This window comes from Coregonus clupeaformis, chromosome 17, assembly GCF_020615455.1.
Source record: "Coregonus clupeaformis isolate EN_2021a chromosome 17, ASM2061545v1, whole genome shotgun sequence".
NCBI classification, from domain to species: Eukaryota; Metazoa; Chordata; class Actinopteri; order Salmoniformes; family Salmonidae; genus Coregonus; species Coregonus clupeaformis.
In genome coordinates, this window is record NC_059208.1 from 58,313,112 (window position 1) to 58,325,934 (window position 12,823).

At 42.4% G+C, this 12,823-nt stretch overlaps 1 protein-coding gene across 1 annotated transcript in view; it reads left to right on the forward strand.

Annotated features, from left to right (window-relative positions):
- The window catches only part of LOC121586803 (four and a half LIM domains protein 3-like), a 23,584-nt gene extending 12,276 nt beyond the window's left edge, over nt 1–11,308 (forward strand). The window contains exons 3-6 of the mRNA XM_041903800.1: nt 176–350; nt 9,798–9,967; nt 10,104–10,290; nt 10,734–11,308. Coding sequence (XP_041759734.1) covers nt 176–350; nt 9,798–9,967; nt 10,104–10,290; nt 10,734–10,894 — 693 coding nt within the window. The 3' untranslated portion in view covers nt 10,895–11,308. The remainder of the gene's footprint in view (nt 1–175; nt 351–9,797; nt 9,968–10,103; nt 10,291–10,733) is intronic.
- Nucleotides 11,309–12,823: the final 1,515 nt, after the last annotated feature.

Below are 12,823 nucleotides of genomic sequence, written 5' to 3' on the forward strand. Positions count from 1 at the left end.
AGCATGTGCGAGACGTTGGAGCTCAGAGATGATAGACGAGTTTCCCACCAGTAATTACCAGTTGGAGGGACGTGCAGGTGGATTTGTCCCAGTCGTATCTGTTAAATACCCACTTGGTTATGAACTCAGCATTACCCTGCCCCTGCCTTGGCCCATCACCTCTCTCCCTCTCCAGGAGCTGTTCTACGAGGACCGGCACTACCACCAACACTGTTTCCGTTGTTTCCGCTGTGACCGCTCGCTGGCGGACGAGCCCTTCACCAGCCAGGAGGAGGCGCTGCTGTGCAACGACTGCTACTGCAACGAGTTCTCCTCCAAGTGTGTGGCCTGCGACAAGACCGTCATGCCAGGTAAAGGACCCACACCTGACCCACACAAGCAGAAACATCGAAACTCCCCAAAAAACGTGCGGGATACATGACAACACACTTTCACCCTACTGTGCTGAGCTGAGCTGGTGTTTAACACCTGGGGAAACCACTGTCATGAGTATTGAGTAAAGCAGCTCTGTCTCAGTCAGCGTCACGCAAGTGTAGACATAGGAGTTGTCACAAGCAGTCGCGGAAGGCATAGCCCTATGGGCCCTTGTCAAAAGTAGTGCACTACAAAGGGAATATGGTGCCATTTGGGAAGCAGCAATAAAACGTCTAATGTATTCTTGTGGTTGAGCATGGTGTGACACAGCTTAGATGTGAGTGTGATTGTCTGCTCGCTGACTGAAAGTAAAGTCTCAGTTGAATTCTGTCCCCAGGGTCTTTGGGACGGCATGGCAGCGTTACACCACCAGCAGGGACAGGAAATGACACAGGCTTCAATCTGGACAGGGCAGGTTGGGGGTTATTTCTGCTGAACTGAGCACTGAGTAGTCGTTTTGTTCGGGTTTCTGTGGTCGAACGCAGTTAAACGCTACACTGCCCCCTCGCCCCTCTTAAAAATGCAGCCAATTGCGATTCCACTGGCCGACCTCCCCACGGGCGCATTTCAGGTCCCAGAGCTCGTAAAATAATGATTAAGACATCTGATGTTCATTTTCATAGGCATGGCTTTTTTATTCTGGCTACTTTTAATTCCTACTTGGAGGAAGTGTTTATTTGTGGAAGACGCTTAAAGTCAAAAGTTTGAATAAAGTATGAATAATATTACAGTCAAGAATGCCTGTGTGGTGTTATAGCAAGTCTGGGCTGAATGGCTTTATGTAAGCAGAGATGACTGGGCTAGATGGCTTTATGTAAGCAGAGATGACTGGGATAGATGGCTTTATGTAAGCAGAGATGACTGGGCTAGATGGCTTTATGTAAGCAGAGATGACTGGGCTAGATGGCTTTATGTAAGCAGAGATGACTGGAATGAATGGCTTTATGTAAGCAGAGATGACTGGGCTAGATGGCTTTATGTAAGCAGAGATGACTGGGATAGATGGCTTTATGTAAGCAGAGATGACTGGGCTAGATGGCTTTATGTAAGCAGAGATGACTGGGCTAGATGGCTTTATGTAAGCAGAGATGACTGGGCTAGATGGCTTTATGTAAGCAGAGATGACTGGGCTAGATGGCTTTATGTAAGCAGAGATGACTGGGATAGATGGCTTTATGTAAGCAGAGATGACTGGGATAGATGGCTTTATGTAAGCAGAGATGACTGGGCTAGATGGCTTTATGTAAGCAGAGATGACTGGGCTAGATGGCTTTATGTAAGCAGAGATGACTGGGCTAGATGGCTTTATGTAAGCAGAGATGACTGGGCTAGATGGCTTTATGTAAGCAGAGATGACTGGGATAGATGGCTTTATGTAAGCAGAGATGACTGGGCTAGATGGCTTTATGTAAGCAGAGATGACTGGGATAGATGGCTTTATGTAAGCAGAGATGACTGGGATAGATGGCTTTATGTAAGCAGAGATGACTGGGATAGATGGCTTTATGTAAGCAGAGATGACTGGGCTAGATGGCTTTATGTAAGCAGAGATGACTGGGCTAAATGGCTTTATGTAAGCAGAGATGACTGGGATAGATGGCTTTATGTAAGCAGAGATGACTGGGATAGATGGCTTTATGTAAGCAGAGATGACTGGGCTAGATGGCTTTATGTAAGCAGAGATGACTGGGCTGAATGGCTTTATGTAAGCAGAGATGACTGGGCTAGATGGCTTTATGTAAGCAGAGATGACTGGGCTAGATGGCTTTATGTAAGCAGAGATGACTGGAATGAATGGCTTTATGTAAGCAGAGATGACTGGGCTAGATGGCTTTATGTAAGCAGAGATGACTGGGCTAGATGGCTTTATGTAAGCAGAGATGACTGGGCTGAATGGCTTTATGTAAGCAGAGATGACTGGGATAGATGGCTTTATGTAAGCAGAGATGACTGGGATAGATGGCTTTATGTAAGCAGAGATGACTGGGATAGATGGCTTTATGTAAGCAGAGATGACTGGGATAGATGGCTTTATGTAAGCAGAGATGACTGGGATAGATGGCTTTATGTAAGCAGAGATGACTGGGCTAGATGGCTTTTTGTAAGCAGAGATGACTGGGCTAGATGGCTTTTTGTAAGCAGAGATGACTGGGCTAGATGGCTTTATGTAAGCAGAGATGACTGGGCTAGATGGCTTTATGTAAGCAGAGATGACTGGGATAGATGGCTTTATGTAAGCAGAGATGACTGGGCTAGATGGCTTTATGTAAGCAGAGATGACTGGGCTAGATGGCTTTATGTAAGCAGAGATGACTGGGATAGATGGCTTTATGTAAGCAGAGATGACTGGGATAGATGGCTTTATGTAAGCAGAGATGACTGGGATAGATGGCTTTATGTAAGCAGAGATGACTGGGCTGAATGGCTTTATGTAAGCAGAGATGACTGGGCTAGATGGCTTTATGTAAGCAGAGATGACTGGGCTAGATGGCTTTATGTAAGCAGAGATGACTGGGCTAGATGGCTTTATGTAAGCAGAGATGACTGGGATAGATGGCTTTATGTAAGCAGAGATGACTGGGCTAGATGGCTTTATGTAAGCAGAGATGACTGGGCTAGATGGCTTTATGTAAGCAGAGATGACTGGGCTGAATGGCTTTATGTAAGCAGAGATGACTGGGCTAGATGGCTTTATGTAAGCAGAGATGACTGGGCTGAATGGCTTTATGTAAGCAGAGATGACTGGGATAGATGGCTTTATGTAAGCAGAGATGACTGGGATAGATGGCTTTATGTAAGCAGAGATGACTGGGCTAGATGGCTTTATGTAAGCAGAGATGACTGGGCTAGATGGCTTTATGTAAGCAGAGATGACTGGGATAGATGGCTTTATGTAAGCAGAGATGACTGGGATAGATGGCTTTATGTAAGCAGAGATGACTGGGCTAGATGGCTTTATGTAAGCAGAGATGGCTGGGCTAGATGGCTTTATGTAAGCAGAGATGACTGGGATAGATGGCTTTATGTAAGCAGAGATGACTGGGCTAGATGGCTTTATGTAAGCAGAGATGACTGGGATAGATGGCTTTATGTAAGCAGAGATGACTGGGATAGATGGCTTTATGTAAGCAGAGATGACTGGGCTAGATGGCTTTATGTAAGCAGAGATGACTGGGCTGAATGGCTTTATGTAAGCAGAGATGACTGGGATAGATGGCTTTATGTAAGCAGAGATGACTGGAATGAATGGCTTTATGTAAGCAGAGATGACTGGGCTAGATGGCTTTATGTAAGCAGAGATGACTGGGATAGATGGCTTTATGTAAGCAGAGATGACTGGGATAGATGGCTTTATGTAAGCAGAGATGACTGGGCTGAATGGCTTTATGTAAGCAGAGATGACTGGGCTGAATGGCTTTATGTAAGCAGAGATGACTGGGCTAGATGGCTTTATGTAAGCAGAGATGACTGGGCTAGATGGCTTTATGTAAGCAGAGATGACTGGGATAGATGGCTTTATGTAAGCAGAGATGACTGGGCTAGATGGCTTTATGTAAGCAGAGATGACTGGGCTAGATGGCTTTATGTAAGCAGAGATGACTGGGATAGATGGCTTTATGTAAGCAGAGATGACTGGAATAGATGGCTTTATGTAAGCAGAGATGACTGGGCTAGATGGCTTTATGTAAGCAGAGATGACTGGGCTAGATGGCTTTATGTAAGCAGAGATGACTGGAATAGATGGCTTTATGTAAGCAGAGATGACTGGGCTAGATGGCTTTATGTAAGCAGAGATGACTGGGATAGATGGCTTTATGTAAGCAGAGATGACTGGGCTGAATGGCTTTATGTAAGCAGAGATGACTGGGATAGATGGCTTTATGTAAGCAGAGATGACTGGGCTAGATGGCTTTATGTAAGCAGAGATGACTGGGATAGATGGCTTTATGTAAGCAGAGATGACTGGGATAGATGGCTTTATGTAAGCAGAGATGACTGGGCTAGATGGCTTTATGTAAGCAGAGATGACTGGGCTGAATGGCTTTATGTAAGCAGAGATGACTGGGCTAGATGGCTTTATGTAAGCAGAGATGACTGGGATAGATGGCTTTATGTAAGCAGAGATGACTGGGATAGATGGCTTTATGTAAGCAGAGATGACTGGGCTAGATGGCTTTATGTAAGCAGAGATGACTGGGCTAGATGGCTTTATGTAAGCAGAGATGACTGGGCTAGATGGCTTTATGTAAGCAGAGAGATGACTGGGATAGATGGCTTTATGTAAGCAGAGATGACTGGGCTAGATGGCTTTATGTAAGCAGAGATGACTGGGCTAGATGGCTTTATGTAAGCAGAGATGACTGGGATAGATGGCTTTATGTAAGCAGAGATGACTGGGCTAGATGGCTTTATGTAAGCAGAGATGACTGGGCTAGATGGCTTTATGTAAGCAGAGATGACTGGGATAGATGGCTTTATGTAAGCAGAGATGACTGGGATAGATGGCTTTATGTAAGCAGAGATGACTGGGCTAGATGGCTTTATGTAAGCAGAGATGACTGGGCTAGATGGCTTTATGTAAGCAGAGATGACTGGGCTAGATGGCTTTATGTAAGCAGAGATGACTGGGCTAGATGGCTTTATGTAAGCAGAGATGACTGGGCTAGATGGCTTTATGTAAGCAGAGATGACTGGGCTAGATGGCTTTATGTAAGCAGAGATGACTGGGATAGATGGCTTTATGTAAGCAGAGATGACTGGGCTAGATGGCTTTATGTAAGCAGAGATGACTGGGCTAGATGGCTTTATGTAAGCAGAGATGACTGGGCTAGATGGCTTTATGTAAGCAGAGATGACTGGGCTAGATGGCTTTATGTAAGCAGAGATGACTGGGATAGATGGCTTTATGTAAGCAGAGATGACTGGGCTAGATGGCTTTATGTAAGCAGAGATGACTGGGATAGATGGCTTTATGTAAGCAGAGATGACTGGGATAGATGGCTTTATGTAAGCAGAGATGACTGGGATAGATGGCTTTATGTACAAACAGGTTCAGGTATTACTGAATTATCTGGTTTGGTATTTTTTTTATTTCACCTTTATTTCACCTTTATTTGATCAGTGAGTCATACTGAGGCCAAGGTGTATTTTACAGATGAGCCCAGAATTACAGAAATTACATAAAATACACACATCAAAATATAAATCCAAAATACAAGCAGAAAGAAAAACACAGTCATAAAAAACAAACACATTCATCAGTAATAAGGTCCTCCATCAGAACCAGCTATAGCAGTAGGCGTCAGAACTTGGAGAATACTGAGGTTTGACATTCTAACCCAGAACTCAAATGACTGACATGGCACACAAACCTGTAGTTGTGATGACTACACAGGTGATGACTCTTGCAGACTGAGTGAATTATACCAAACCTGTCTGTGACTCAGTCTCAATCTCTGTCTCTCTCGCTCTCTCTATCTTTCCATCTCTCTCTCTCTGTCTCTCTCTCTTTCCACTTCTCTCTCTCTCTCTCTCTTTCCACCTCTCTCTCTCTCTCTCTCTCTCTCTTTCCATCTCTCTCTCTCTGTCTCTCTCTCTTTCCACCTCTCTCTGTCTCTCTCTCTTTCCACCTCTCTCTCTCTCTCTCTCTCTCTCTCTCTCTCTGTCTTTCTCTCTTTCCACCTCTCTCTCTCTCTCAATTCAAATCAATTCAATTTCAATTCAATTTCAATTTCAATTTAAGGGCTTTATTGGCATGGGAAACGTATGTTAACATTGCCAAAGCAAGTGAAGTAGATAGTAAACAAAAGTGAAATAAACAATAAATATTAACAGTAAACATTACACTCAGAAGTTCCAAAAGACTAAAGATATTTCAAATGTAATATTATGTATATATACAGTGTTGTAACAATGTGCAAATAGTTAAAGTACAAATTGGAAAATAAATAAACATAAATATGGGTTGTATTTACAATGGTGTTTGTTCTTCACTGGTTGCCCTTTTCTTGTGGCAACAGGTCACAAATCTTGCAGCTGTGATGGCACACTGTGGTTTTTCACCCAGTAGATAAGGGAGTTTATCAAAATTGGGTTTGTTTTCTAATTCTTTGTGGATCGCTGTAATCTGAGGGAAATATGTGTCTCTAATATGATCATACATTTGGCAGGAGGTTAGGAAGTGCAGCTCAGTTTCCACCTCATTTTGTGGGCAGTGTGCACATAGCCTGTCTTCTCTTGAGAGCCAGGTCTGCCTACGGCTGCCTTTCTCAATAGCAAGGCTATGCTCACTGAGTCTGTACATAGTCAAAGCTTTCCTTAAGTTTGGGTCAGTCACAGTGGTCAGGTATTCTGCCACTGTGTACTCTCTGTTTAGGGCCAAATAGCATTCTAGTTTGCTCTGTTTTTTTGTTTGTTCTTTCCAATGTGTCAAGTAATTCTCTTTTTCTTTTCTCATGATTTGGTTGGGTCTAATTGTGTTGTTGTTGTTGTCCTGGGGCTCTGTGGGGTCTGTTTGTGTTTGTGAGCAGAGCCCCAGGACCAGCTTACTTAGGGGACTCTTCTCCAAGTTCATCTCTCTGTAGGTGATGGCTTTGTTATGGAAGGTTTGGGAATTGCTTCCTTTTAAGTGGTTATAGAATTTAACGGCTCTTTTCTGGATTTTGATAATTAGCGGGTATTGGCCTAATTCTGCTCTGCATGCATTATTTGGTGTTTTACGTTGTACACAGAGGATGTTTTTGCAGAATTCTGCATGCAGAGTCTCAATTTGGTGTTTGTCCCATTTTGTGAATTCTTGGTTGGTGAGCGGACCCCAGACCTCACAACCATAAAGGGCAATGGGTTCTATAACTGATTCAAGTAATTTTAGCCAGATCCTAATTGGTATGTCAAATTTTATGTTCCTTTTGATGGCATAGAAGGCCCTTCTTGCCTTGTTTCTCAGATCGTTCACAGCTTTGTGGAAGTTACCTGTGGCGCTGATGTTTAGGCCGAGGTATGTATAGTTTTATGTGTGCTCTAGGGCAACGGTGTCTAGATGGAATTTGTATTTGTGGTCCTGGCAACTGGACCTTTTTTGGAACACCATTATTTTAGTCTTACTGAGATTTACTGTCAGGGCCCAGGTCTGACAGAATCTGTGCAGAAGATCTAGGTGCTGCTGTAGGCCCTCCTTGGATGGTGACAGAAGCACCAGATCATCAGCAAACAGTAGACATTTGACTTCAGATTCTAGTAGGGTGAGGCCGGGTGCTGCAGACTGTTCTAGTGCCCTCGCCAAATCGTTGATATATATGTTGAAGAGGGTGGGGCTTAAACTGCATCCCTGTCTCACCCCACGGCCCTGTGGAAAGAAATGTGTGTGTTTTTTGCCAAATTTAACTGCACACTTGTTGTTTATGTACAGGGATTTTATAATGTTGTATGTTTTTCCCCCAACCCCACTTTCCATCAATTTGTATAGCAGACCCTCATGCCAAATTGAGTCAAAAGCTTTTTTGAAATCAACAAAGCATGAGAAGACTTTGCCTTTGTTTTGTTTTGTTTGTTTGTCAATTAGGGTGTGCAGGGTGAATACGTGGTCTGTCGTACGGTAATTTGGTAAAAAGCCAATTTGACATTTGCTCAGTACATTGTTTTCACTGAGGAAATGAACTAGTCTGCTGTTAATGATAATGCAGAGGATTTTCCCAAGGTTGCTGTTGACGCATATCCCACGGTAGTTATTGGTGTCAAATTTGTCTCCACTTTTGTGGCTTGGGGTGATCAGTCCTTGGTTCCAAATATTGGGGAAGATGCCAGAGCTAAGGATGATGTTAAAGAGTTTAAGTATAGCTAATTGAAATTTGTGGTCTTTATATTTTATCATTTCATTGAGGATACCATCAACACCACAGGCCTTTTTGGGTTGGAGGGTTTGTATTTTGTCCTGTAGTTCATTCAATGTAATTGGAGAATCCAGTGGGTTCTGGTAGTCTTTAATAGTTGATTCTAAGATTTGCATTTGATCATGTATATTTTTTTGCTGTTTGTTCTTTGTTATAGGGCCAAAAAGATTGGAGAAGTGGTTTACCCATACATCTCCGTTTTGGATAGATAGCTCTTCGTGTTGTTGTTTGTTTAGTGTTTTCCAATTTTCCCAGAAGTGGTTAGAGTCTATGGATTCTTCAATTACATTGAGATTATTTCTGACATGCTGTATCTTCTTTTTCCGTAGTGTATTTCTGTATTGTTTTAGTGATTCACCATAGTGAAGGCGTAGGCTCAGATTTTCTGGGTCTCTATGTTTTTGGTTGGATAGGTTTCTCAATTTCTTTCTTAGGTTTTTGCATTCTTCATCAAACCATTTATCACTGTTGTTACTTTTCTTTGGTTTTCTGTTAGAGATTTTTAGATTTGATAGGGAAGCTGAGAGGTCAAATATACTGTTTAGGTTTTCTACTGCCAAGTTTACACCGTTTTGTCCAGGAAGTTGTCTTGAAGGGATTGAATTTGTTGTTGCCTAATTGTTTTTTGGTAGGTTTCAACACTACTTTCTTTCCATCTATAGCATTTCTTAATATTATTCAGTTGGTTATGTTGTTGTAGTTGTGCCTAGGGGGGCATATGGGGGAGGGAATGCTGTCACCTCCAGGTAGGTGTTTGTCCCCCTGTGTGCTGAGGATGTCAGGTTCTTGTCCAGTTCTGGCATTTAGGTCGCCACAGACTAGTACATGTTCCTGGGTCTGGAAATGATTGATTTCCCCCTCCAGGATGGAGAAGCTGTCTTCATTAAAGTATGGGGATTCTAATGGGGGGATATAGGTAGCACACAGGAGGACATTTTTCTCTGTTGAGATCATTTCCTTTTGAATTTCTAACCAAATGTAAAATGTTCCTGTTTTGATTAATTTAATAGAGTGAGTTAGGTCTGCTCTATACCAAATTAGCATACCCCCTGAGTCCCTTCCCTGTTTCATACCTGGTAGTTTGGTGGATGGGACTACCAGCTCTCTGTAACCTAGATGGCAACCAGTGGGTCCGTCTCCTCTATACCATGTTTCTTGTAGGATGACAATGTCTGTATTTCCGATTTCTTTGGTGAAGTTCAGATTCCTGCTCTTTAGGCCAAAGGCAGATGACCTCAGGCCTTGGATATTCCAGGATGAAATAGTGAAGGCTTTGTGTTCCATAAAGTGTCTAATGTTGTTGGTTGTGTGGTTTGGCCTCAGGCCAACACAACACAAGTATGATGTGTACTCTCTCTCTCTCTCTCTCTCTCTCTGTCTCTCTCTCTCTCTCTCTCTCTCTCTCTATGTCTCCCTCTCCGTCTCTCACTCTCTCTCTCTCTCTCTCTCTCTCTCTCTCTCTCTCTCTCTCTCTCTCTCTCTCTCTCTCTGCAGGCTCAAAGAAGTTGGAGTACGGGGGCTCTGCCTGGCACGAGGACTGCTTTGTGTGCCATGGCTGTGAGAAGCCCATCGGTGCCCAGTCCTTCATCCCCGACAAAGACGACTACTACTGTGTACCCTGCTACGAGGGCAGGTTCGCCCCGCGATGCAGCCACTGCAAAAAGGTGAGCCAGGGTCTCCTCGAATCAACATTATCCTCTCCCTGTCACTGTTATTGATGTTCTCACAGTAGTAGGTAGGTTTCTTGTGAAACCACTTGCCATGTAGTCAGTGAGGTTGATGGGTATGTTTCCTCCGTAGGCGCTGGCGACAGGGGGTGTGAGCTACAAGGACGAGACGTGGCACAAGGAGTGTTTGGTGTGCACGGGCTGCAAGAGCCCACTAGCCGGCCAACCCTTCACCTCCCAGGGAGACACACCCTACTGCGTCAAGTGCTTCAGCAACCTCTACGCACATAAGTGTGCCACCTGCAACTCGCCCATCACAGGTCATGGATTCTCCATTTGACTAAATAATATGGCTTGATTGGACACACCCAAATGGCACCCTAGTCTCTCAATACTGCACTTACATTGTGGGACTAAGTACCAGCCCAGGCAAAGACACCCTGCATGCCAGAGCACAGACATACTAGAAATATACTGGTAGAGCCTGTGGCTGTTTTAGAATGCCAGTGTTTCAATTGAACACAGAGAACTGGTATTGCAGCCAACCATAGAATTACCCACAGAACTTTAATGTTAAGAATGTAATTTTGAGTTGAGTAATGTCTCTCTTACTGCCCACCTGTCAATCCAGGTGAGAGTCAAAGTTCTCTATGTAGACATGGGCTCTGGTCAAAAGTAGTGCACTATTCTGGATATAGGGTGCCATTTGGGATGCCCACGTATGCTACTATAGATGCTAACAAGAGTGTTTTATTCCCTCCAGGGTTTGGCGAGGGGAAGTACATTTCTTTCCAGGATCGGCAGTGGCACCAGCCCTGCTTCAAGTGTTCCCACTGCTCCGTCTCTCTGGTTGGGTCCGGCTTCTTCCCCGACCGGGACCAGATCCTGTGTGGAGACTGCAACAACGACCAAGAAGACCAATGAGAATCACTGTCTCCGTCCTTCAACTGCGCCTGACCAATCACAAATGTACAGTTATAGCTGTCCCGTTTGTAACACACAGCGGTGTCCATATCAGCGGTGTCCATATCAGCGGTGTCCATATCAGCGGTGTCCATATCCATTACCACCAGTACAGAGAGCCTCTAAACCTCAGCCTATATGTAATACTACATCACCCTAAATATATATATCTTAAAATACATAGTACACATTTTTTGTTTCAGCGTTGCATGTACGTCTATGTTGTTAAACCAGATTTTCAAATATAAAGCACATCGAAATATATTTATAAAGTGAACACAACACAAGTATGATGTGTTAGCTATGGAAATGTCTGCTCTACCCAAAATTACAACCAAATAATTGCAGCCTTACCGCAAAAGTGGAAGAGGAAAGTTGAAGGGGGAGAAAGTAAGGAACTTGTCTGTCGGCCTTGCATTAAAGAACATAATTGGTTAAGGAAAACTGTGATAAATAAAAAAGTATATCAGTTTCACTTAAGGACCAAAGGATTGACAGCCGTCCCATATAGATTGCAAAATAGTTGGGAAGAGATCTTTGACGTACCGATCCCATGGCATAGTGTTTATGAACTGACACGCAAAACGACACGGATTCAAAAATTAGAATCTTTCAATTTAAATTATTATATAAAATTATTGCTACCAATAGAATGTTATTTATATGGGGGATACAATCTTCCCAGCTCTGCAGATTTTGCTGTGAAGAGACAGAATCATTAGATCATTTGTTTTGGTTCTGTCCATTTGTAGCTTGTTTTTGGACACAGGTCCAGGAATGGCTAAAGGATTGCAATATTTACCTGGAACTAACCTTGCAGATAGCATTACTGGGTGATCTGAAAAGTCATAGTCAATCAATCAATAATATAATAATACTTTTAGCAAAAATGTTTATTTTTAATTCACAATCTGTAGAAGCAATGAGAATAGAAAGGTTCAGAACTTTTGTAAAACACCACAGTACGGTTGAAATATATATGGCAAATAGAAATCCTATATGGATGGTGTTTAAAGATAGATGGGAGGTATTGAATAGAGTTGAAGGATGGGACTAATAACAAATAATAACAAAGATAGCTAATAATGTAAGCATACTGTGTCCATAATAAGTATATAGGTTGTATGTTGGGAGCTTTTGGGAAAGAGCACAGTTAGAAAGATATGGCATTTAGAAGCAAACCGGATGGACATCATGAAAATGATCGGAGAGGTTGAGAGTAGAAGAAGTTCAGGAGCAAAAAAATAAATAAATATATATATATAGAATTATTGTAAAATTAACTGTGTCCATAAGGTGTAGATAGTAAGTATAGACCGGAAGTAGAGGCCTGGGCGTTGTTGTTCACTAATTTACTCCAAGTAGGGAAAGGATGGTGGGGTTGAAAAGTAATAAAGGGGAATATATATATAAAAAATAAAATAAAACATGGGGGATTGGAAGTGATGCAGACAATTACATTGATAGAAGATACAATCTATCTGCAATATTAAGCTGATCCATTCCAAAAAAATAAAATAATAATAATAATAATAATAAAAAAATATATAAAAAAATGTTTAAAAAATAAAAAAATAAAAAATTATGTGTTAGCTAAAGCTTTTCCTTTTTGTCATTTTGAAATATATTTTTTTGCACTTCTAAGAATACACGAACTATTCCTATCCTAAAGGATCTGACACATTGATGCAGCTGACCTGAGCTCTGCCGCAATATGGCGCTAATGGCGCTCATGCAGTCTGAACTGAACAGCGTCTTCACACCTGCATTCTATTGCAGCTACATCAAAAAAGTATCAAACCGTATTCAAATGTTATGAGGGCTCAGCTTGTCAGGAGCAAAAAAATAAATAAATATATATATATATATATATATATATATATATATAGA